General features: G+C 48.6%; 1 protein-coding gene across 1 annotated transcript in view; it reads left to right on the forward strand.

Moving 5' to 3' along the window:
- ATP12A (ATPase H+/K+ transporting non-gastric alpha2 subunit) overlaps positions 1-23,374 on the forward strand; it is a 31,437-nt gene extending 8,063 nt beyond the window's left edge. Inside the window, exons 5-23 of the mRNA XM_025364409.1 lie at positions 352-465; positions 1,447-1,581; positions 1,713-1,830; positions 2,091-2,359; positions 3,580-3,778; positions 3,932-4,041; positions 5,895-6,029; positions 10,110-10,302; positions 12,487-12,662; positions 13,677-13,813; positions 18,065-18,215; positions 18,785-18,953; positions 19,039-19,193; positions 20,949-21,072; positions 21,279-21,424; positions 22,049-22,182; positions 22,372-22,473; positions 22,907-22,998; positions 23,083-23,374. Coding sequence (XP_025220194.1) covers positions 352-465; positions 1,447-1,581; positions 1,713-1,830; positions 2,091-2,359; positions 3,580-3,778; positions 3,932-4,041; positions 5,895-6,029; positions 10,110-10,302; positions 12,487-12,662; positions 13,677-13,813; positions 18,065-18,215; positions 18,785-18,953; positions 19,039-19,193; positions 20,949-21,072; positions 21,279-21,424; positions 22,049-22,182; positions 22,372-22,473; positions 22,907-22,998; positions 23,083-23,111 — 2,688 coding nt within the window. The 3' untranslated portion in view covers positions 23,112-23,374. The remainder of the gene's footprint in view (positions 1-351; positions 466-1,446; positions 1,582-1,712; positions 1,831-2,090; positions 2,360-3,579; positions 3,779-3,931; positions 4,042-5,894; positions 6,030-10,109; positions 10,303-12,486; positions 12,663-13,676; positions 13,814-18,064; positions 18,216-18,784; positions 18,954-19,038; positions 19,194-20,948; positions 21,073-21,278; positions 21,425-22,048; positions 22,183-22,371; positions 22,474-22,906; positions 22,999-23,082) is intronic.
- Positions 23,375-26,119: the final 2,745 nt, after the last annotated feature.

A 26,119-nucleotide genomic window follows, 5' to 3' on the forward strand; every position in this document is an offset into this window, starting at 1 on the left:
TGTCATGGGGTTGGATTGACACCAAATGTACAGAACAGGCACATCCTTGCAAGCAGGAACCAGATCGGTGATGCCAGGGCGTGGGACAGGAGCAGGGAGTGACAGCAGAGGGGCCGGGGGGATCTCCAGGCAGGGTGGAGATGTCTGAGGCTGCGGTGAAGGGTGGCTGCATGGCTCTGTAAACTTAAAAAATCAGTAAGTTGTGCACTTAACATGGGCAAATTTTGTGGCCTGTAAACTACACCAGGGCATAACCGCCAGCGCTGCACCCGCCCATGGAGAGCTCTAGCCCCAGGGCCTGTCTCCTTCCCACTGCCGGTTTCTTTGACTGACGCCCTCCTCCTCACCCAGGTGTACTTGGGCTCTGTGCTTGTCCTGGTGGTCATTTTCACGGGGATCTTTGCTTATTACCAAGAGGCAAAAAGCACCAACATCATGTCCAGCTTCAAAAAGATGATCCCTCAGGTGAGTGGCAGTCACCCGTCCTCTGGCCTCTGGTGACTCCCGGGTGAGGAAGCCTCAGCTGAGAGGGGCACAGGGCGCTGAGGGCCAAGTGTGCCCACTTCCGCCCCTGTCGGAGCCATCGTGGGTGAATTAACCCATCTGTTGGAACCCCAGTTCCTCACAGGGTTCTGGTGGTCAAATGAGGTACCACCCAGGGCAGTGCTGGTCAGCGCATGGCATCTTCTGTTCCTGCTCCTCGGTGTTTGTGGACAGTGGTTCTGGGTTCCGGAAGGGACCTGCGGAAGGTCCGGGAGTGTTCCTTCACGGGCAGCCAAGGAGACCTCCAGCCTGCAGTTGTTTATCTGTGACCATGTTTGGGTCACATGTTTGCTACTGAGCCCCAGAATGCAATCGGTGGGGAAGCCCAGCGCTCCCCTCTTCCCCAAAGACCCCTGTCAGGTGTCCGCACCGTCTCTGGCCCAGAGAACTGCAGGCCGGAGGAGAGATTCTGGGTGGAAAAGATGCCTCTTGCCAAGCTTGAAGCAGGAGATCACCTCGTTCAAGTTTCCCTGACCCTGGCAAGATTATCAGCCTCCCCAGCCCCACCCTCAGTGTTCTGCCCCAATGCCCAGCCAGGATTGCTCACCCTTAACGGTCTCCTTTTCTAGGAGGCCCAGGACTCTGGCTTGGCCAGATCTGGCCAACAGTGACTCTTCTGTTCCAAGAAAATCTCCGTGAGCTCAAGGAAAAGTAGTTCTTAGAGTCTCCAGGCCTCGGGTGAAGCAGTCTTCTGTTTCATTCTGGCTATTCTGACAGCCTCAGGCTCCAGCCGAATGCTGTGTCCACAGGGCCAGGTGCAGGCTGCCTAACAGCATGGACCCAACAGTGACAGTGACCAGGAAGTTCCAAGGCCTCTGTCCTGGGGTTTGGTGCGGCACAGATGGGGAGGAGGGCCGGTGTCCCTCCAGGGTCTGAGGCGTCTGTCATGGTTTTCTTCTGTAGCAAGCTCTGGTCATCCGCGATTCCGAGAAGAAGACCATCCCTTCAGAGCAGCTGGTGGTGGGGGACATTGTGGAGGTCAAAGGAGGAGACCAGATCCCCGCAGACATCAGGGTGCTGTCTTCTCAGGGGTGCCGGGTAAGCAGCAGGGGGCACCCACCCCAAGGACCATGTTCCAAACCCGCTGGCTCTGTGGTCTTTCCCAGCATCAGTATAAGAGGCGGGGAATGAGGTACCCAGCTGTGAACCATTCTCAACATTTCTTCTAGGTGGATAACTCCTCTCTCACGGGGGAATCTGAGCCCCAGCCCCGCTCCTCTGAGTTTACCCATGAAAACCCCCTGGAAACGAAGAACATCTGCTTCTATTCCACAACGTGTCTGGAAGGTAAAAGGCCTCTGGCTCTCAGCCCACATGTCCACCTGTGTCCCTTCTCCCTCCTGGGCTCTCAGGTCTGTCCTTTGCCACACCCTGTTACAAAGCTCATCCCAGAGGAAGCATGGAACTGAAGGGCCTAGAGGATGATGCGTGGCCTGTGGAATGTGGTGTGCCTATTGACTGTGCCAGCCGCCAGAGAGGGCTGCAAGCTGGCTGCACACCCCTTCTAGCTGAGGACCCCTGGAATAAAACGTCTACTTGCCCCGTAGGCACCATCACCGGCATGGTCATCAACACGGGTGACCGCACCATCATTGGCCATATCGCCTCTTTGGCCTCAGGAGTTGGAAATGAGAAGACGCCCATTGCCATTGAGATCGAGCACTTCGTTCACATTGTGGCAGGAGTGGCTGTCTCCATCGGCATCCTTTTCTTCATCATCGCAGTGTCCATGAATTATCGAGTCCTGGATTCCATCATCTTCCTCATTGGCATCATTGTGGCCAATGTGCCCGAGGGCCTCCTGGCCACGGTCACTGTGAGTCCATGCTGTTAGACGGCCTGCACCCGGCCCTGTGGACATAGCGTTGGTACTGGGGAGGTGCCCACACAAACTGCAATCTCCCCCAAGTCCAGAGCACCATGCCCTCTCCGCCAGGGACAACCATGGAACATTCTGAATAGACTGTTTCTTACGGAGAAAGAAACAGTTTTGTAAAAAAAATGGCTGTATTTTTAATATTTGACTGTGTTTTCCATGAAAACGTTATGCTTTCAATCTGCAGTTCACGTAGCTTACACTGCCCCTTAAGATCTGGATAAGACAGGCTGCACCATTCACAGATTTTCTGGAAGCCTGATGCCTTCCCCACGTTTCTTTGGCAGTTTCTACAACTTAGGCATTTAGGCACGTTGCCATACTCCACTGACCTCTCTTAGGAAAAAAAAAATTCCTCTCATTTTTCCTGCCGAGGACTCCAGCCCTTTCCTGGCCAACCCTAGACCCAGCTCTGGCTCTGCGTGTATGGCCTATGTCATTCAGTCCCGAGACAAGAGCCCCTCCTCCTCAGTCTCTGCCATGGGGGTCCCACGGGGTAGGAGAGGAGAGGATTCATGTTTCCGGTTTTGTGACTACATGATCATTGGCCTGCTGTTGTCCTGACCAAAGAAAAGAGAAGTTTTTGAAGTCCAGGTCTCTTCTGACTCCAGGAGATAGTAATTTGGGGAAATGGGAGCCAAAAGAACCCTTTGAGATCTGGGGGTTTAAAAGGATCTTTAAAATATGGAGCTTTTAAAAATGAAAAGCTCATTTTTTGTGTTGTTTCAACACAAAAGCTGATGAATTCCCCAAAGCCATAAGTGTGTCCTTTGGGACAACTGGCAACATGCACCAGCCAGTCTCTGGAGCACACTCCTGCTTAGGGACCACAGGCGGTGTCGTGGCTGTACGTGGGCACCAGCCACAGCAGCGTTGTCTGTGTTGCTGCCCGTGGGTCCCTTGTTTTCTTCAAGTCATGAAGGAACAAGAAAAGTGTCTCGTATTTAATCTTTAAAAAAGGATTGTGGCATAGAGGGCTGGCTCTTGGTGGCGTGTAAGCCACCAGGTCAGTTTAGCTGTGCCGGCAACCACACCTCTCCCCTAAAACTAGTCCAGCTGTCTCCTAAAATTCAATCACAGCTGACATTGGCTATTTCTGTATTATTGGACCTGAGTTCACATGAGGATTTTTCCCAAAGCGTCCTTCCTTCTCCTGCTAGGTGACCCTGTCGCTGACAGCAAAACGGATGGCCAAGAAGAACTGCCTGGTGAAGAACCTGGAGGCTGTGGAGACCCTCGGCTCCACCTCCATCATCTGCTCAGACAAGACCGGGACACTGACCCAGAACAGGATGACAGTGGCCCATCTGTGGTTCGACAATCAGATCTTTGTGGCTGACACCAGTGAAAACCATTCAAGTAAGTCCTATGGAGAGCTTGGTCTGGTCAGAGCTGCGGACTCCGTCCTGGGGCTGAGCTGAGCACGCAGCAGGGTCTGTAGCCGGAGGATTGCTGGACTCATGGACGGCCAGCGCAACCCACAGCAGCCACTGTTCTTTCTCTGTCTTCCAGACCAGGTCTTTGACCAAAGCTCTAGGACTTGGGCCTCCTTATCCAAGATAATAACATTGTGTAACCGAGCCGAGTTCAAGCCAGGACAGGAAAATGTTCCCATCATGAAGGTAATGCTTCTGCAGCACTCGGTCTTAAATCACAGCCAGTTTGGGTCACTTGCTGGGGTCTGATTGTGTGCTTGATTTCATCTCTCCAGTTGCATAAAGTTTGTCCAGTGCTTGCAAGAGCAAGCTGGACTTACAAGACATACAGAAAGTTTTCTTCATGCACACTAGCTTTGAGAATACAAAGATGCTTAAAAGGTTTCAGAATATTGCTTTAGGGTCTTTAGAAAATTCTGGAAATGAATGCACCTCTAAGTTACTTTCTTGACTTTTCTGCCAGCTAAGTGGATGTAATCAAAGTTCCTTTTAATATACATGCCATTCATGGAAATTTAAAATGTGATTGGATAAAAATAGGACTCCTGTTAACTAGAATATGGCTGCAGACAAAGCTCTAGGGGTCCTGGAATATTGGAACATACAAAAAACTCTCCCCCTCCTGCCCTCTCCTCCTTCCCTTTCTCCCTTTTCCTCTCCATCTCGATGAGTCACTGAATCTCTGTTCTCCTGGCTTTTCTATTTGCCATCTGTTTCCTTCCCTGACTCTTTTTCTTTCTTATTTTTTTGTTTGTTTGTTTGCTTTTCTCTCCGTCAGGCAGTTCATTAATGCTCTTTTTGGCCAATTGCTTCTTTGTCAATATCTTCCAAATCTTTTTTTTTTTTTTTTTTTTGAGATGGAGTCTCGCTCTGTGGCCCAGGCTGGAGTGCAGTGGCCGGATCTCAGCTCACTGCAAGCTCCGCCTCCCAGGTTTACGCCATTCTCCTGCCTCAGCCTCCCAAGTAGCTGGGACGACAGGCACCTGCCACCTCACCCGGCTAGTTTTTTGTATTTTTTAGTAGAGACGGGGTTTCACCGTGTTAGCCAGGATGGTCTCGATCTCCTGACCTTGTGATCCGCCCATCTTGGCCTCCCAAAGTGCTGGGATTACAGGCTTGAGCCACTGCGCCCTGCCATTCCAAATCTTTATGTCCAGTTCTAATTTCTTACCTCAGCTCCAACCTGGATCTCTGGCTGGCTGTGTGCTTCCACTAGGAAGCTGCACAAATCATGCTCGTTTACTTCCACCCGTACCCAGCCTAGCTGTACATCAGTGCCTTGCCCCAATTTTCTAATTTTCTATGCTACATCCATTCTATTTGTCATTGGGCCAGAACATTTGGAAGTCATCTTTGACTTTATCCTTTCCTTATATCCAGTGAGTCACCAAGTTCTATCATTCTTGCTTCAAAATACATGTAACTTTACTTTTTATCAGCAGTACCTTGCATCTAAATAGCTGTATCAACCTCTTAATTGATTGAAATTAAGCCTCCTTGATTCCAGTTTATCCCTGCTGGAGTCTTTCTCAAATGCCCCTAATTTTCCTTAAATGGTGCTTTTTATATTCACTTAACTTTGTTCAAAATCTTTCTGTACTTCCCTGTGCTCTGCTTCTCAAGTCTAGACCTCAGGCTACCCTTCAGGGCCCACCAGGTCTTTCCCCGCCCTCCACATCCAATGAACGCTCACAGAGGAGCCTGCACCTCACGTCCCTGCACCTGCGTCCTGGTTTCTAGAAGGCTTTCTTCTCTGTGTATTGGTAACCCACCTGTCTATCAAGATCTAGTTCGTAGCTGCTTGTTTCCACGAAATCTTCAGTCCTCACAGAGATCCAGCTTCTCCAAACATCCCTAATGCCAGTAGGTGGCACCATTGTTTACACCCGTACCACTGTCTTGTGGCCCTCCCTGATCACGTGATACTGTCTCTCCAACTAGATGGTAATGGGATCAGGAGGTGTGTTTTGGGTCCTGTGCTGAGGGCATGTTGGTTCATTAAATATGTGCTGCAAATATTTTTCTTCTTTGATTCCCAGAAAGCTGTGATTGGAGATGCCTCAGAAACTGCTCTTTTAAAATTCTCAGAGGTCATTTTGGGTGATGTGATGGAAATTAGAAAAAGAAACCGCAAAGTAGCTGAAATCCCTTTTAACTCTACTAATAAATTTCAGGTGAGTTTTTCCTCACACCTGGTAATCTCTGTTACTGGCAGCATGACCTTTCTACTTGCATGTATCCTTTGCTTACCTCATATTTTGAAGGATACCTGACTTCAAAGACAGCCGTCAGGGATACAGCACCCGGGCATCTGGTCCCCTAGGTCAAGCTACTTGCTGGCCTCCTTCCTAGCCCTGAAACAGGGCAGAAAAAGAAAGAAAGGCAAGGACGTCATCAGGACTTGGCTGCTTCTATGAATGAGCCATCTCTGTCACAGGCACACACACTCACACACACACTCTCTCTCACACACACACGCACACACTCACACCACCACTAGCAGATACCTTCTGCCGCGAGGAGCAGCAGCCACACTCCAAAGCATGAATGCCAGGTGGGCAGCGGGGAGGCGGAACACCCGCTCCTCACACCTCTAGTGCATCAGGCCCTTGACCTACATGGCCTCGTTCCATGTTCGCATCCGGCCTGTGAGGTAGGACTGACGAATCCTGACTCAAAGAGGAGGAAGTAGGCCCTTAAAAAGTGTTGAGAGGCCAGAATTGCACAGCACCCGGTGTTGCCAAGGCTGACACCAAGTCCACGATTCTCCCACCGTTACACAGAGGGAGTGTGGCACAGTTCAGGCCATGGGAGCAAGCCCTGCCCTTTGGGGAGACCACTGAGCGGCCCCTCAGCTGCCAGCCCCATCGCTCTCCGGGGCCATCCCCTGTGCTGTGGGTGGGGGTCTCCTTTGCGTCCCCTGCTCAGGTAGAAGATGACCATCCTTGCTTGGTTATCTCAGCATGCGGGGCTGACCAACAGTCAGCCGTCACAGCCTCCCCATGTTAACACAAATGACAGTTGGGAGCCCCAGGTCCCCATGCAGATGGGATTTTCCACAGAGCCCATGCTGAAAGCAGGATCTGGACTTGAGCTTTGCACAATAGTCAAGTATAGAAATAGAATAACCACAACTGTATGTGTGGAGATTTCTGGTGATTATCCACCCATCTTAGTTCGGATGGAATTTAGGGTTAGAGAAGAACTCTTTTTTTTTTTTTTTTTTTTTTTTTTCTGAGAAGGAGTTTCTCTTCTCAAAAAGAGACTCTTGTCACCCAGGCTGGAGTGCAGTGGTGTGATATCGGCTCACTGAAACCTCCACCTCCCAGGTATAAGCAATTCTCCTGCCTCGGCCTCCTGAGTAGATGGGATTACAGGCATGCACCCCCTTGCCCAGCTAATTTTTTGTATTTTTAGTAGAGACAGAGTTTCACCATGCTGGCCGGGCTGGTCTCTGACACCCTGACCTCAGGTGATGCGTCCACCTTGGCCTCCCAGAGTGCTGGGATTACAGGTGTGAGCCACCAAGCCCAGCCTAGAGAAGAACTCTTGTGTTGTGAACGTCTTCTTTGTGGATAGTGAGCCAACAAAGAATCACAGTTAGCTAAATAGACAACTAACCAGAAACATATAATGTAAAATACTCGAGCCAAGAAATCACATCTCTTATGTAAAACGTAATTAAAAATAGAGGGGGTAACGGTCCTAAAAGACTGTTTTAGGACGACTATTATTATACTAGCAATGCTAGTAATAATAGGAGCTGTTCTGTGCTAATTTCCACACGTATTAAATCATTCATTCTCACGACGATGCTGTGGGGTGGGTAGAGGATGAGGAGGTTGAGGTGCTGCGCATCCGTGCATAGTGTGAAGATGGGGTTCGATGATGCCTCCATCAGCAGCAGGACTCGGAACCCTGCTGAAGCTCCGTCAGGGAGATAAAGCAGGTTCCATGAGGCCTCGTGTACAAGTTGGAGGAGAAAGTGGCTACATAGAGTGGGACTAGAAAGGGGAGAGGGGCCTGTGTGAGTCCCTGCTGAAGAGGTTGAAGGTGCTGTCTGGATGCTGTTAGGGTCATTTTATGTCTACACATGAGCAGTGCTCAGCCTCACCTGGACTTCACATGTCATGGCCTTGGAAGGAGACCTCTCTGCTGGAAGGAAAGAAAATGGAAAGCCTATATCTTATTGATTAGAATAGTGATCAATAGTGTGCTGCTCCAAACACACTGGTCCGTTAAGACATTTAAAACGTTTATGGCAAATTGGAAAATGTTTTTAAAAGTTTTATATAATGATGAATGTATTTAATTTAAAAGATTATCCTTTGTAGCCTCCATGATTAAGGGCAGGGACTCTGAAGCCTGCTAGCCTGGGCTCAAATCCCAGCTCAGCCACCAGATAGCTACCTATTGCTCAGTGACCTTGAGTGAAGCACTGAACCTCTGTGCCTCAGTTTCCTCCTTTGTAAAAGGGAATAATAATAGTACCCATGCCCTTAAAGTTGTTTTGAAGACAAATGAGTCGATGTGGACAGCACTTAGAAGAGTGCCTGGCACGTGGTACACACCTGAAAAGTGTTTTATATGATCCCTATGTTTTAAATGTAAAAAGCCTTATCTTGGCCGGGTACAGTGCCTCACACCTGTAATCACAGCACTTTGGGAGACCGAGGAAGGCAGATTGCTTGAGCCCAGGAGTTCAGGAGCAGCCTGGGCAAGATACCAAGACCTTATCTCTACAAAAAAAAACAAAAAACGAAATTAACTGGGCATGGTGGCACATGCCTGTAGTCCGAGCTACTTGGGAGGCTGAGGTGGGAGGATTGCTTGAACCTGGGAGGTCGAGGCTGCAGTGAATTGTGATCTCGTCACTGCACTCCAGCCTGGGTGACAGAGCCCCGTCTCAAAAAACAAAAAACAAACAAACAAAAAAATGAAGAGAGAGAAAAGGCCGATGTTTTAGAAAGCGATAGTGATAATAGACGGGAGGATTTTTGTTTAGTTTGGGTTTTGTTGGTTGGTTGGTTTTCTCAATGTCTTTACTTGATCATTAAGAAAAGAAGTTGGCCGGGCGAGTGGCTCAAGCCTGTAATCCCAGCACTTTGGGAGGCCGAGACGGGCGGATCACGAGGTCAGGAGATCGAGACCATCCTGGCTAACACGGTGAAACCCCCGTCTCTACTAAAAATAATACAAAAAAATTAGCCGGGCGTGGTGGCGGCGCCTGTGGTCCCAGCTACTCGGGAGGCTGAGGCAGGAGAATGGCGGGAACCCGGGGGGCGGAGCTTGCAGTGAACCAAGATGGCGCCGCTCACTCCAGCCTGGGCCACAGAGCGAGACTCCGTCTCAAAAAAAAAAAAAAAAAAGAAAAGAAAAGAAAAGAAGGAGCAGCAGCTGGTAATCCTATTTGCCCTATGCTTCTTCTTTTTGTACGCATCTTTGCACTTACCTTTGAACCCAAAAGTCTATGAAATACTGATTTGTAAAGAACTGTTAGACCCAAAATTGGAAGACTTTTTCTTTGCGATGTATTTTCTCCCAAACACTCCAGCTTCCTGAGATTCCTCTTGAGTGCTTAGAAGAGTAAGGGCTAGATAAGAGTTAGTCCTTTTATTCTTGTATATCGATTTTTTTGCATATCTTATTAGGATGGATCTAGAAGTAGAACTGCTGGGTCAAGAGCATTCCTATTAAAATGGAGACTTCTGTGACTCGGCTGTCTTCCTCAAACACTATACGTGGAAGTGGCCACTTCCTCACACCGCCATTTTCTATGACATCCAAGCAGGAAAACTGGGCGGACAATGAGGTGAAGAGGTGCAGGAATCCTGCCGCCTCCTGCCCTCCTGAGCTCAGAGTAGTTTGGGTCTGAAAGATGGCTGCTCCCCACGGGGAGGTAGAGGAGGTGAGATGCAGAGACTCGCAGCCCCCTAACTCTCACGGGCACCCTGGGAGATCTTGTTCAAGGCACAAGATTTCACATGCTGACGGCCACATCTAGCCTGCCTAAAGCAGCCAGTTTTGCTTGAAAGATGAGCTTCACTTACTGCAGATTCCAACCCAGGGTGCCCCATTCTGGGCTGAGGCCAAGTCTAGAGCTCTTCGTCTTACTTGGCCACAGAAAGAAAAAGGGTGGAACATGCAGAGGATGCCATTGTTCCTCCTCCTCCTTTACATTTAATGGACCAGTAGAGAAGAAGGAATGCGTTTCACCTGTCTGTAAGTAACACGCTCTGTTCATTCCTTCCCAGCTCTCCATCCACGAGACGGATGACCCCCACGACAAGCGCTTCCTCATGGTGATGAAGGGGGCCCCTGAGCGCATCCTAGAGAAATGCAGCACCATCATGATCAATGGCGAGGAGCACCCACTGGATGAGAGCACCGCCAAGGCCTTCCACACGGCCTACATGGAGCTGGGCGGGCTGGGCGAGCGTGTGCTGGGTGAGTGCGGCGGCAGGGTCCTGCCCATCACCTGGTGGGCACAGAGATGAGGCAGGCACCTTGGGGACCTGTGACCTCGCCGAGTGGCCATGGCATCCACGTGAAGCATGTAAAGGAGAACGTGATAAGCAGGATGGGAAAAAGGAGAGGATGCTGTGTGACAGCACCAAGCAGGGTGAGGTGGCCTGCAGGATGGGAAAAAGGAGAGGATGCTGTGTGACAGCACCAAGCAGGGTGAGGTGGCCTCCAGAGAGGCAAGCTCAGGGAAGACTTTATGGAAGGAGTTAAATTTCAAACTGGGCCTTAAGTGGCTGCAGTTGAGGGGAGATGGGGAAAGTTTCCAGGGCCCAGGGAACAGCATAGGCCAAGCACAGAGGCAGAATGGCGTGGGGCACAGGGGGTGCTGCCAGCAGGTGAGATGGCACCGTCACGGAAACAGGGCTCAAGGACTAGATTGGAGATGATGAGGTGGAGGTCTTGAACATGTGGGTGAGGAGCCAGGTTTCGTCCTGCAGTCAGTGGAGAGCACCGAGGGCTGTGCCACCAGAGTGAGCTGGGCAGTAACGGGCTGGGGAAGACTTTGTGGAAGGAGTTAAATTTCTTTTAGGAGGCAGTTGCCCTTGTTCAGGCAAAAGGGATGGGAATTTGATCAGGGTGATGGGAATGGGAAGGAGAGATCAGGGACAAGAGAGTTCGTAGAGGTAGAATTGGTAAGACTTAGAACCAATTAGAGGAGGATAGTCAGTTTAAAAATGATTAAGCTTCCCATTTAGCAACTAGGAAGAGAGGGATGTCAGTGATGCAGACAAAGTGTCAGGAGGGAAGAAACCTTAGAAATGCAACCACGGGGGGAGGACCCAATGGGGGTGCCTGTAGTGTTGTCAAAGGGGACAGCACCAGGGCTGGCGGAATGGTGCCCCATCAGGACCACAGAATGACAATTCAAGGAAACAGAAGTGTATGGTTGATGATCCAGCTCATTAAACACCATGGAAGTCCTCAGCAATATAGATGCAATCAGTGGAATGTGTGTTTCTAGAGGCTACTGGAGTTGGCAAAGCAGATAAAGTAACCCACAGCACCGGGTACTCTACACGGGACTGATGCCCACTTGTGTTTGACGTCTCAAAGCCTGCTTCACTGACGTTTGCAAAGCAGTGGGCCAGGCTGAAAATAAACTGGATGTGAAAGCTGATCACACGATCTTGGAGGTCCCACCAGACACAAGAGTCCCTTCCACCTCAGCCCATGAGAGGCTGATGCCTTCTGAGAAAAGGGTGGCTCAGCCCCATTCCTGCTGGCCTTTCTTTTGGGCTTATCTTGATCTAACACTGAACTTTGTGCCCCTCCCCTGAAGCCCCTTGTTTCTTCACATGCTGTTTTCTCTGCTGAAAATGGCCTTCCTACCTCCACCCTCCCTTTTTACCCTAGAAATCATCTGTGCCCCTCTCAAGGTTCAGCTTGCATGTGACCTCCTCGGGGAAGTCTATCCTGACCCTCCAGGGGTCAGGATGCAGCTAAAGTGTGTCTCTGCCCTGAGACGGGCCCTGTGCTCGATCCCTTTAACTCTGTGCCCTACTAAGCTTCAGAAGTGGAGACTGTGTACGCCCGAGAACTTGGCAATATAGCAAGATATATTTCTTTTTTTTTTTTTTTTTTTTTTTTGAGACGGAGTCTCGCTCTGTCACCCAGGCTGGAGTGCAGTGGCCGGATCTCAGCTCACTGCAAGCTCCGCCTCCCGGGTTCCCGCCATTCTCCTGCCTCAGCCTCCCGAGTAGCTAGGACTACAGGCGCCGCCACCTCGCCCGGCTAGTTTTTTGTATTTTTTAGTAGAGACGGGGTTTCACCGTGTTAGCCAGGATGGTCTCGATCTCCTGACCTCGTGATCCACCCGTCTCGGCCTCCCAAAGTGCTGGGATTACAGGCTTGAGCCACCGCGCCCGGCCAGCAAGATATATTTCTAGAACACAGAGTCTAATGAGCACACAGTGAATTATATTTGGATAAAATATGTCTTTCCTAAAGAAATGCATTATGGAGTTGAAGAAATTAAACAATTCTGGCTTATTCTAATGTATTCGTAAAACAGTAGAGGACCGAGGTGTATCGGCATGTTCCTCTCTTATTGTTTTTTTTGATTTCCTATTCCAGTTTCACTGACTCCCTAATTCATCCGTATTACAGGTTTCTGTCATCTCTACCTGCCAGCACACGAGTTTCCAGAAACCTACAAATTTGACACAGACGCTATGAACTTTCCGACCTCCAACCTCTGTTTCGTGGGACTCTTATCAATGATCGATCCACCTCGGTCCACTGTGCCAGATGCAGTAACCAAATGCCGGAGTGCAGGGATCAAGGTGGGAGTTATTTTCCTGACTCTAGAAGCTCTCTCTTTATGTCGTGTTCCTTTCTAATAATGTTTTTCATAGGAGACGGTCAGTATTTAGGTGTCTTCCAGTAAATATCAAATTCCTATTTTTATTTCTAGTTTCACTGTGCTAAAGTTACTGAAACTGTCCCACAAAAACAACATGATTGTGTCTATGTGGAATGAACCACATACACAGTAAGTGCAATGAGAAGAATCTCCTAGTGCTTTGAAGTGACCATATCTCGCCCTAGTCCATGGTAGATACTGAAAGGCTTTATTGGCTGGGCGCAGTGGCTCACACCTGTAATCCCAGCACTTTAGGAGACCGAGGCAGGCAGATCACCTGAGGGCAGGAGTTCAAGACCAGCCATGGCTAACATGGTAAAACCCCGTTTCTACTAAAAATACAAAAAATTAGCCAGGCGTGGTGGCGCACACCTGTAATCCCAGCTACTGGGGAGACGGAGGCAGGAGAATCGCTTGAACCCAGGAGGCGGAGGTTGCAGTGAGCCGAGATCATGCCATTGCACTCCAGCTTGGGCAACAAGAGTGAAACTCTTGTCTCAAAAAAAAAAAAAAAAGAAAGAAAGAAAGAAAGAAAGAAAGAAAGAAAGAAAGAAAAAAGGCTTTATTACCCAATCTTGAGGCTCAGTCCCCATAATCCATGTTCAACATTACTATGTTAATATTAAGACTGTTGAAGCAACATGGGGCTGCCCCCAAGTAGACACTCACCAGCCCTTTCACAAATAAAGTGGCATCAAAGGGGAAGGGTTTCCTTTCGTGTCAGAGGAGGAAGTGTGTGAAGCTTAGGGGCAAGGGTAGACCCAATGGGATTAGTGTTTCCTCCAAAGACAGTTGTCTCGTAGATCCAGAGCTGCCGCTGTAATCACCAGCCACATTCTCCCAGGGCGCTATGGAGTAGGCAATACTGAGCCATCCCCTCTTTGACCGGCCGAGTTCTTCATTATCCATGGGCCTTCTCGTTGGTGTGCTCTAGGTTATTATGGTTACTGGCGATCATCCCATCACAGCCAAAGCGATCGCCAAGAGTGTGGGGATCATTTCAGCCAACAGTGAAACAGTGGAAGACATTGCACGTCGCCTCGGCATTGCTGTGGAGCAAGTTAACAAATGGTAAGCACAGGAGCCGCATAGCAAAAATTCCAGCTCGTACCCATGGGGCCCCACTGGCTCTAAAGAGCTGCACTACTTGGAACAAATCAGCTTTTTGCTCTGAGAGGTAGGCTGGTTTGAGCTATAATTTGCATATCCATGTATTCACTCTAATTTCACTGAGCAGCTAATATGTGCCAGGCACAGTGTTGATACTATGAAATGACCCTTTATGTGTTCCTTGTTTGAAATTTCAAAATCCAGTGTGCTCTGGGCACAAAACCTACTGTGCCCAACTTAGAATGAGAAAAACTGAAACAAAGGGTTTATGTGAAATTACTTGCCATAGATGCAGTTGTGTAATTCGGAGTCGTAAGAACCCTGTGGGTTGTTTCACGCACCCCACCTTGGTAAGCATCTTGGGTATTTATCCACCCAGTTTCATAACGTGTAAACACACCCTTCTTTTTTATTTGGTAATAAATAGAATGGAAGCTTCTTAAGGCAAGTTTTATTTCCTTGTTTCCCCTAATTCTTTTAATCATGTTTATCCTTAGGTCTTTTAATCATGTTCATCCAACTGTTCATTCACTCGTGTATTTATTCTTTCAATAATTATTTATTGTGTGCCAACTACATACCAGACAAGACCTGGAACTACCATAGCAAACTGAACAATACTACCCACACCCTTGGGGATCTTTCCGTCGAGCCAAGGAGACAGAAACAAAGCTAATAATGATGTGGTCAGTGTAATGAAGGAGGCACACAGGGCTAGGGAGCTGGGCATGCGGGAGAGTGGCCTGGGCTGTGCCTGGTCTCCATGAGTCAAAGACTCCAAATTCTCAGGTTGAGAAGAAATGTTCATTAGCTGGTTTATACTTTAACGCATGCGGGAGACGAAGGAAAGACCAATGCACCTCTTCAGTTTCCCCAAGCACTAAGGTCTTTTAGGGACACACGGCTGTCAGGTCATAACAAATTACCAAGCCAAACAACTAACCAGGGCTCCCGCCTCTGGGCACAGCAACAGCACCTGAAGTCTAAGAGTCTTGCAATGCCCTTTAGTCTACATAACGTCCCTCTATGAAAACAAATTTGGGGCTTGTTTATTTGTTTGGCTTTGTAAGATACTTGGATATTTTTTTCACTTTAGAATTTTAAACAAATTTTTTTTTTTTTTAGACAGAGTCTCTGTCCGTCACCCAGGCTGGAGTACAGTGGTGTGATCTCAGCTCACTGCAGTCTCCACCTCCTGGGTTCAAGCGATTCTCCTGCCTCAGCCTCCTGAGCAGCTGGGATTACAGGCGCCCACCACCATGCCTAGCTAATTTTGTATTTTTAGTAGAGACAGGGCTTTGCCATGTTGGCCAGGCTGTTCTTGAACTCCTGACCTTAAGTGATCCACCCACCTTAGCCTCCCAAAGTGCTGGGATTACAGGCGTGAGCCACCACGCCCGGCCTAAAAGAATTTTTTTTTTTTTTTTTTTTTTTTTGAGATGGAGTCTCCCTGTGTCGCCCAGGCTGGAGTGCAGTGGCCGGATCTCAGCTCACTGCAAGCTCCATCTCCCGGGTTTACGCCATTCTCCTGCCTCAGCCTCTCGAGTAGCTGGGACTACAGGCACTCACCACCTCGCCCGGCTGGTTTTTTGTATTTTTTAGTAGAGACGGGGTTTCACCGTATTAGCCAGGATGGTCTCGATCTCCTGACCTCATGATCCGCCCGTCTCGGCCTCCCAAGAATTTTTTTAAGAGTGGTCAAGCGCAGTAGTGAGAAGAGGGGAAAGAGTAGAAGAGTTTGATCTGTAACTGACTGTGAACGATCAGTTGAGATAATTCACTACTACCTTCAGACCAGCTGAGTCTTTTTTTAGATACAAGGTCTCCTGTCAGATCACCCAGGCTGGAGTGCAATGGTGTGATCATAGCTCACTGCAGCTTCGACCTCCTGGGTTCAAGGGATCCTCCCCTCTCAGCCTCCCAAGTGGCTGGGACTACAGGCTTGTGCTACTGCACCCAGCTTCATTTTAGCAGATTTTTTTTTTTTTGAGATGGAGTCTTGCTCTGTCACCCAGGCTGGAGTGTGGAGGGCAGTGGTGAAATCTCTGCTCACTGCAACCTCCGCCTCCTGGGTTCAAGCAATTCTCCTGCCTCAGCCTCCTGAGTAGCTGGGATTACAGGCGTGTGCCACCACACCCGCCTAATTTTTGTACTTTTAGTAGAGACAGGGTTTCACCATGTTGGCCAGGCTGGTCTTTAACTCCTGACTGTAAGTGATCTGCCCACCTTGGCCTCCCAGAGTGCAGGGATTACAGGCGTGAGCCACTGCGCCTGGCCCATTGTAGCAATTTTTAATGAAAGTTTTATATAAGATACCTTATTCCTGCATCTTCTCAATTGCTTCCTTTTCATATTTGCTGTCCAGTTTTAGCCTGGTGATGGCCACATGCTGGGTGATGTGCACACAACGGTCATGCCCTTAGCCTCCTCCTATGCTCCTGTTGTGTATAAATGGCACATTTCTTCTTATAAACCTGGACTGCTTTACCAATTTGCTGACCTGTATAGTGTCCTTGTGCAACCTCAACTTCCTCATCCTTTCGGATGTGCATGGATGGAACTGTGCTTGGAGCAGACCCCAGAGTGTGCTTCTGTCTCAGCTCTTTGGAACGAGAGAAAGATATAATCTTCCTACAAATGTGGGAAGGTGCATTGAAATGCCTTTTATGATTCTGGCCTCAGTCAAAAGTCACAAAGGGACTGAACTTCCTCTTGGCCACTGCCACTCTGCTCATGGCCACAAAAGGGAAAGTGGACTACACATTTGTGTACGAATCACCACACTGAGTGAAGCGGATGCTTTTGTGAATGTTTTCAGTTATTCACTTCATCAGCTCTAGTTTCATGACCGTATAAAAATTGCATCTTCGCAGGTGTAAGGGGAAAGGAAACATCCCTTCTTTCTTTTACTTTGATTATTTTTTACCAGCAATTAAGAAGACCTGTAGTTTGAGTCAAGGGCTAGAATTCCAATACTTAGCACCAAGAGGAAAAACAGACCTAAAATGCCCAAAACTTGCCAATTGCAAAGAAAAGGACCTGCAGTGGTTTGTACCTACAGTGTTTAAGCTGAGATTTGAAGGCTGAAATGTAGTGTTAGCCACGAGAAGCTGAGGTGAGAGATGCCCATTCCTGGCCAGGGAGCGAGACCCGTGAAGGCCTTAGGGTACGGGGGATGGAGGATATCAGAACTGAGAGCGTCCAGGGGGCAGGAGGGAGAGCCCAAAGCGAGGTGAAGCTTGACAGCACAGGCCCCGCCTAGGCTCGCTGGCTAAAGTTAGGGATTCAGGGGTCTGCTCCAAGCACAGTGGAAAGCCGCTGAAGAGTTTTAGCAGGGGAGTGGCGCAGGCAGCTCTGCATCATTAATAGGCCCTAGAGTCTTACTTTTGTAGTCAGCAGGGAATAGTGCTGCTCAAAGACTTCAGTAAACTGCTGCCTACATAGCACATCGCACAAAGATGACACTCTGTAAATCTGAAATAAACAACAGCAAATAATTATTACCCCTTGTTTGGGCATAAAAGAATTCTAGGACCCAAAACGTACGAACAGGCAGTTTGGGGGTTTTATTTTTATTTTTGTTTTTAAGACAGGGCCTCCCTGTGTCACCCAGGTTTGAGTGTAGTGTCATGATCATGGCTTACTGCAGCCTCAACCCCCCAGGCTCAAGCAATCCTTCTGTCTTAGCCTCATGAGTAGCTGGGACCACAGGCACATGCCACTATACCTGGATAATTTTTAAAAATTATTTGTAGAGACAAGGGCTCTCACTATGTTGCCCAGGCTGGTCTTGAACTCTTGGCCTCAAGTGAGCCTCCTACTCAGCCTCCCAAAGTGCTGGGATTACAGGCATGAACCACTGCGTTTGGCCACGAATGGGCAGTTTTTTAACTTCCTTTTACTTCTGAAGTAAAGCGTTGCTCTAGGAAGTACCACTCTCACCTGTTCTAGTAGGGATAAGGCTACCTGGTTTTTTTATTCCTATGGTTATATGATACCAAGAAATGGTGTTACATTTTAGCCTCAGTTTGCCCTCTTGAAATGGAGACTAACGTGTTCCCAGGACTCCTGTTACCTCACTAGAGCATTAGGTATAAAGGACACTGGGTTCCAGGTCAAGTCAGAGAGGCTTCAGCCAGCATCCTGCCTGGACCAGTGTTTTAACCTAAGATCTGCCCTTGGGCCTCACCCAGTTTCTTCTGGCCCTTCTAGGGATGCCAAGGCTGCTGTGGTGACTGGCATGGAGCTGAAGGACATGAGCTCGGAACAGGTGGATGAGATCTTAGCCAACTACCAGGAGATTGTCTTTGCCCGGACATCCCCCCAGCAGAAGCTGATCATTGTGGAGGGCTGTCAGAGGCAGGTGGGTGGACAGCAGCATCCAGAGGACTGACAGGCCCATTACTGTCCATGGGCAAGTGCAGAGGTCCGGATCTCACCTTAGGCTGTGGTGCCTTTGAAACCTCAAGAGAGAGTTCTTGGCTCATCCTCATCACCTGACCTTTCCACCCTCTCAGGTGGGCTGGCCCCTGTCCTCCTTTGAGACCCACACCACATGTTCCCCGAAAGGCTCACCCCAGCTCTCTGCATTTTATCATGAGAGCCCGGGGCTTCTGAGGTGAAGCATTTGCCACTGTGGTAAGTGTGAGTGAAGAAAGATTTAAAATGCAAAGATATGAAACAAAAAATGTGAAGACAGAAGATATAAAACACCTGCGCTTTCGGTTGTCCTCATTTACACACATCTTGTTCAGCGATCCTTGTTCCTGCTTCTAAGATTTCTCATCTTTATCTTTTCCCCTAAATGGGCCCGTCAGTTCAGCCATAATCGTCCTCGCAACCTCAAGAGAAAGGGTGGCCGCGTTGCTGTTCCAGGCCTGCAACCCATTGGGCCTGCCCACTCCCACTTTCTCCCTGGGTCCCCCGCTGCAGGATGCCGTTGTTGCTGTGACAGGGGATGGAGTTAATGACTCTCCAGCTCTAAAGAAGGCAGACATTGGGGTTGCCATGGGGATAGCAGGTTCTGACGCAGCCAAAAACACAGCCGACATGGTCTTGCTGGACGACAACTTTGCGTCCATCGTCACTGGGGTGGAGGAAGGTGAGTGAGTCTCGGCGTCTTCCCAAGGGCCAGGGTGGTCTGGGGGACTAGAAGCAAGTTCTGAAGGAGAAACCTCTCTGCCTAGGTCGCCTGATCTTTGACAACCTCAAGAAGACGATTGCTTACACCCTGACCAAGAACATTGCTGAGCTGTGCCCCTTTCTGATCTACATCATCGTCGGGCTCCCCCTGCCCATTGGAACCATCACCATTCTGTTCATTGACTTGGGGACAGACATTGTAAGTGACACTGAAGGGAACAGGGTGTGATGCCTGCCCCCGGGGAGGTCGAGTTCAGGGTCGCTACCTTCAAGAGCAGGGGACGGACTAACTCAATGCTTCTCGGCTTCCATGCGATGGGGCCTGTAGCTCTGCATTTCTCACAGGTTCTCAGATGGTGCCCATTCTACCGGTCCACATGCCACACCTCAAAGCAAGGGTCCAGAGGCATCTGCCAAATGTTTGGAAATTAAAACCACTCTACAGTGACTTTTTTTTTTTTTTCTCTTGAGACAGAGTTTCACTGTCATCGCCCAGGCTAGAGTACAGTGGTGCTATCTCGGCTCACTGCAACCTCTGCCTTCTGGGGTCAAGCGATTCTCCCACCTCAGCCTCCCAGGTAGTTGGGACTACAGGCTTGTGCCACCACACCTGGCTAATTTTTGTATTTTTAGTAGAGATGGGGTTTCCTGGCCTCAAGTGATCCACCTGTCTCGACCTCCCAAAGTGCTGGGATTACAGGCGTGAGTCACTGCACCTGGCCTATAGCAAGCTTTTCAAGACATCAGTCTTCATCCTCAAAAAAAGAAAGAAAGAAAGAAAGAAAGAAATGCCATTGGTCAGTTTCAGCCTGTGTGCCTCCCTTTTCTTTTGGGAAGATGAAGCTGCCACTCAATCATCCAAATAACCACTGGGGGCCCGGTGACTAAAGTGATCATGTCACAGCCACCCCCTGTTAAGTAAGAGACTCTGACATGGGAGCCCTTTACCTAACCACGGTAAGAAGTAGTGGTTATGAAGACTTTACAAAGCCTTGCCCTACAGTAATGTCACCTAAACGTTCCCCTTTTCCAGAATCCATGTAAAGAAAGCCCCGTGAAAGCTGCCCAGGTCTGTGGTTTACATGGGCAAGCAGGGAAAGCAGCAGACAGCAAGCTGAATTCTTAGCAGGACACTGGCCCTTCACATTGCCCCCTTCCCGTCTCTTGTTTTCTATAACACCCAGGTAATCCCTGATTCCTAGAGAGACTGGAGACGTCTCTCCCTCTGAGGGATATTGAGGTCCCCAAAGTTGATGGGTCATTTTCCAAGCCCTTCACATTTGCCTGCCTGGCTCTGCTGCAGCGCTTCTCCAAGCCCGGTGCGGGTATCTCCTGGGAGCTTGCTAGACATGCACACCCTGGGTACTGGTGGACACCTGCAGCCCCAGCTACTCAGGAGGCCAGTGCGGGAGGATTGCTTCAGCTCAGGAGTTAGAGTCCAGCCTGGTCAACACAAGAGAGACCTAGTCTCTTAAAAACTAAAAATTAAGAACAAATAAAATAAAAATGTTATTGTAGATAACTGGGCTAGGAATGGAAATAGGTGGTACACCCATTGTCTAAAAGGAAAGAAAGAAATGCAAATTCTCTGGCCCCAGTCCAGTCCTCCTGAATCGGGAAGTCTGGAGGTGGGGTGCAATGATCTGTCTTTCAGCAGGTCCTCCCACGCGGAGGGAGAGGACAGCATAGAAATCCTCCCTGCAGGGGAACAGTGCTTTATAACCAGCAGTCTTCAGAACTGCCAGCACAGGGTGATAAAAAGCAGCTGATTTCTAAAGGCACTATTCTTAAATTCCCATACAGACAACACGCCCTCTACTGCCTATAGCCTGATGGGCCAGCTCCATGCCCCCACCTCATCCAGCCAGTGCCCCACCCAACCCAGCCCCGCTCCCCTACTGTGGGTAGAGCAGAGCATCCTGGGGTTAGACCTCACCAGCCTCTTCCCCTCTAGATCCCCTCCATCGCCTTGGCCTATGAGAAAGCTGAAAGTGACATCATGAACAGGAAACCTCGCCACAAGAAGAAGGACAGACTGGTGAACCAGCCGCTTGCCGTGTACTCGTACCTGCACATTGGTACGATGAGGGCACGTCTTCCCCATCACACCAGGGCCTGCCCCGAGAATTGAATTCACTGGAGTCAGGGACACAGCCAGAAAGTGTGGTTTTCCTACAAGGCCTGGGTTGGGGAGGGAGGGGAAACCAAGAGCCGACAGGGACAGGACGAGGCAGTTCCCTGAGGCCATCATAGAACCTGTGTCCTATCTCTCTTGTTCTTTCAGGCCTCATGCAAGCCCTGGGAGCTTTCCTTGTGTATTTCACTGTCTATGCACAGGAGGGCTTTCTGCCCCGCCGTCTCATTAACCTGCGGGTAGAATGGGAGAAGGACTACGTGAATGACTTGGAAGACAGCTATGGGCAGGAATGGGTAAGTGGCGGGAGCCCTGCCGCAGAGTCCACCTGATTCTCTCCATGCTGATTGCCCTGCCCAGACTTACACAGAACCTCCATGTCCCTGACAGCCTGGGAAAGCTTTAATTAATAGGGCTCAGGGCCCCCTTGCTGACACGTGTTTGGCCTTTGCCGGGTCTCAAGACGCAGCCTCCTCTCTCGGACTAGACACCAAGAGGTCCCTTTTTTAACTTCAGCTTTGCCATTGGTAGAGAAGAGTGACCAGCCCAGCCACACCTACAGTGGGTCCAAATAAATTTAGATCGTTCAGGCCGGGTGCGGTGGCTCACACCTGTAATCTCAGTGCTTTGGGAAGCTGAGGAGGGAGAATCACTTGAGCCCAGGAGTTTGAGACCAACCTGGCCAATGAGACCCTGCCTGTATTAAAAATAATAGTAATGATAATTTTGAAAAGATTAACATTTTCCCCTACTCAGCTGGTTCAAGAAGGAAAAATGTTTCTTTCCAAACACTAGGAGGTGGTCCACTCTCAGTCTGGGTGAGGTGTGGAGACAGCATGAAGCTGTAGAGAACTGCACTGCAATTTCCTAGAAGTTTTCCTTTGGGCCTCATGGTCTCTTCCTTCTCTGCCCATTCACAGACAAGGTACCAGAGGGCATACCTAGAATGGACGGGCTACACGGCTTTCTTTGTTGGCATCCTAGTCCAGCAAATAGCAGATCTGATCATCAGGAAAACGCGGAGGAATTCCATCTTCCAACAGGGTCCCTTCAGGTACTACTTGTGCCCGGCCTCCTGGGGCAGCCCGGGGCCTGCCGTGCAAGGATGACGATGATTTGTTTTTCACCAGACCGAGTTCTGGCCACACCTGTAACCCCAGAGGCACTGACTCTTCTGGCGGCTGGGTGTACGATCATGAAGCCACAGGAATCCCAAGTCTGTCTGCTTTTGCGTGTCTTGCAGAAATAAAGTCATCTGGGTGGGGATCGCCTCACAGATCGTCATTGGGCTGGTCCTCTCCTATGGCCTTGGAAGTGTCACAGCCTTGAGTTTCACCATGCTTAGGTGAGTTTACCCTCAGCAGCATGGAGGAAAGAGCCAGCCTCTGCTTTGAGCTGTCACAACCTAAATAAACCTGAGGATTCCCAGGTTTCCAGATTCTTCCCCCAAGTCTTTTCAAAAGACGTCAAACTGATCCCATGCTCTATGAGGCCAAAGCTTTGATCTGCATTTTCCAGAAGTGGAAATGGGTTTTCTAGACCTCACCAACCCGCCTTCATCCTCATCCAACAGGTTGCTTCAAAGGCAGACATTGCTTCTGGCAGTCACAGTGCGGGTTAAACCAGGAGCTTTCCAGCTTTGTGTTGTGGGACCTCGTGGATTTGTTGTTCTTTGCAGTAAAGCAGGACAAATGAACGAGAAGCCCCATTCCCATTGGGCAGGGTTGGGCTATTCCTGTGGATGAGTCAGGGCTCACCCTCCACCCCTCTGCTTCCAGGGCTCAGTACTGGTTTGTGGCTGTGCCGCACGCCATCCTGATCTGGGTGTATGACGAGGTGCGGAAGCTCTTCATCAGGCTCTACCCTGGAAGTGAGTAGCCTATGATTTTAGAGGCTCTGTTTACCCGCTTCAACAGAGTCTCCATTTCTGATGTGCTTTTTTCTACCTCTACAGGCTGGTGGGATAAGAACATGTATTATTAAGACCACCTCACTTCCTATGTCTCACAGTGGCACGTTGGGGCGCACTTGTTCATCTTCTGACCATTTGCTGGGAGATTCCTCTGAAGGGCAGACATTGTCAAAATTCAACAAGAGGAAATTTTCATGCAGAAAGCTGTATGCAGGATACTCACTGATGTTTTGCATTTTAAAACTGAAATTGAACTCTTTATATAGGATCTTCTCTTCTATCTCCATCTCCTTGTTAAAAAAATATGTACATTTTGAGGTAATGGTACAGGGAAGAATGTGTTTATATGTATATGAAGCTCCTTGATGTTAATAGTCTTGTGTAACCCAGGCATCTACTGGGGCCTGCCTTGAGCTCTAGCTAGGATTGCTCAGAACTCCTTTCCACACCCTATTAAAGGCCCCATGACCTCCCTAAGATTTCTGCGAATCCCCCCGAGAAGGTGTGTTTTCATGGTCTCCTTGCTCAAAAAAGGCCAACTCACCCAAGGGTCTGCAGGAGATGGAAGTGGCGGCAGGTTTACATCACAGCCGCAAGCATGACCTCAGCTTTGACTCGTTTGACTCTGAGACGTCCTTCTTGAAGGCCCTTGCCACCTGTCTGTGACAGTTTCCCTGGCCATGTCACCCCGTCCCACCTCTGGTCACCTCTCCTGCCCTTTAGACCCATGTCGCCCTCCACCCCTACGTCAGCTCCTCCAAAACAGCTCCCAGTTCATTTTGCATATCCTAACTCAAAATGCTCAGCTAATCCGAGGGGGCTTTCTTCACCAGGATTCAACCCTAGCAGAGAGCTGTTGTGGTTTCGATAGTAATATTTCTTGTAAGTCAGTTGCCAGGTGCTCTCCAGCAATGACGTTTTGTCAGTCATGTTTCATGTTTTAACTTAGGTATATTCATGTGTGACACACCCGTGTTGACAGGCCCGGAAAGGTTTCATTTTTAAGTAAAAGATGTTTTATAAACCCAGGTTTAATTGTGGTGTTCTAATTGATTCACATTTTTCTAGAATGAAGAGTATAGGACAAAAAATAATAAGATATGATTTCTTATTTTCTTTTCCTTGCTCCTTCTGGTCATTTTACTTCTCTGGAAATGTAGGATTTTTCTTTTGAACTCTTCCTCATGGACCCAGGGCTCCCGCCGGGGCCTCTGATGTGCCCACGATTCTTGGTCGGACGCCTGTGGGAGGGCCCGTCTTTCCGCAGCAGCACTCGAGAGAAGGGTTCCACAGCCTTTCCATCAACTGCACACCTCGCACTAACTGATTTGACAGAACCTGAGAATTATGTTTGGTTAAACTTTCCTCATCCAGTGGCCTGCCCCGTCACCTCTCTCCATTATAGTCTTTCACTCGGGGGCATCTGGAGCTGATGGCTCTCGGGTGGCATCTCTGGGACAGGAAAAGGCAGCCCTAGAGTCACCATGCTCTTGGGGTCACATGTAGGAGCAGGAAAGAGGGAAGGAGACTATCCTTGTAACTTTATGTATGTAGATTCCAGTGTGTATTGTGTGCAGCCATGTAAGCTAAAATAATGTTGCTGTCCTCTGGAGATCTGTCATCTATGTTCAGCCACAATTATCATGGGACTAATCTATCAGTAGTTCCAATGAACTGGAAATGCTTCCCAGAATGGTTTGGGCAGTGTGGTCATGGCTTTCTCATTCCAGTCTCAACAAGGCAGCCTATGCTTTCTAGACTTCAGCTAAGAATAGCTTGACCTTACTTACTCTTTCCTGACAGGCCACCCGAGTGCTCGTGGCTGCAACGCTTGGCAGCTCTTGGTCCTGCCAATGCCAGCAGGACAAGGCCATCAATTTAGCACAAAGCTGCAAGGTTTAACTTGGGGTTGGATTGGGGTTGAACGGAGTTGACTTGGAATTAGAAGCCTCTTCATAGCAGGGACTGTGTATGAAATAACGTTCATATTTGTGCTTATTTACTCTCGCAAAAGGTGACACTCAAATAAACAAATAACTAACTTAAGAAATCCTGGAAGAGACACTACTATATCGAGTAACTTTCTTAAGTTGGAGACAGAAAAAGGCAATAAAATCCCATTTCAGAGGGTGTTTTTGGAGGGACTATTTAATTGACCAACTGAAGCCTAGATAGCTTTTATTATAGGAAAAAAGTGATGTCAATTTATATCTAATTGATGTGGTAGAGTATCTCAGAGACATAAACATGAGGCTGAATTCCTAGAGTCTTTGTTTTTTAAAACAATCTTATTTTATTCTGATTATAAAATTGCAGCTCTAAATGAGCTATTTTCTTAAATAAAACATTTAGAATAAATGAGATTAAAAAGTAAATTAAAATCACCCTGAATCTCACTATGTAGTCATATACCTAAATGAAAGAGTAATTATTTCTTTGGAGTTTTTCCATGCATATATTTATTTTTAGGTAAAATTAAATGAAGTTTTCAATGCTGCCTTTTTTATTTAACATCAAAAACCTGGGGTTAATGACTGCACAGTATTCTAGATTGAGAGTGCTTTCGCTGACTCCACCTGCACTGTGAGATACCTCATTAATTTCCTGCTAGGCATCCTTCTCAAAAAGGCTGCATCTTATTCTCAATATTGTACCACACCTCTCCGTTTTATACAAGATTCCTCAAATTGGAATTAAGGCATTTAGAACATTGTTAAGGCTCTTGGTACGCACTGCCTAATTTATCTTTAGATAAGCTGTATCAGTTTACAACCCCCCCCAGCAGTAGAAATAGAATATTTATCTGGCCTATCATTAAGCTATGAACTCTCAGTCAACCATAGAGCTTTTCATCATTCAACAAAGATGTAGGAAGTGCTCCTGTATGGCTCCAGAACGCAGCCCAGAACAAGACAGATCGTGGAGCCAGGACACCAGTAGAGGGGCAAAAAGAAAATACAAATTGTGAGAAGGTCTTGAAAAGGCATAATGGGGCTTAGAAAACCAGGTGATAGGATTGAGGGTGGTCAGCTAAGTCTTTTTAAATAGGGTAGTCAGCAAAGTCCTTTTTGTTGTTGTT

The sequence above is a fragment of the Theropithecus gelada genome, chromosome 17 (genome assembly GCF_003255815.1).
Source record: "Theropithecus gelada isolate Dixy chromosome 17, Tgel_1.0, whole genome shotgun sequence".
Classification (NCBI taxonomy): Eukaryota; Metazoa; Chordata; class Mammalia; order Primates; family Cercopithecidae; genus Theropithecus; species Theropithecus gelada.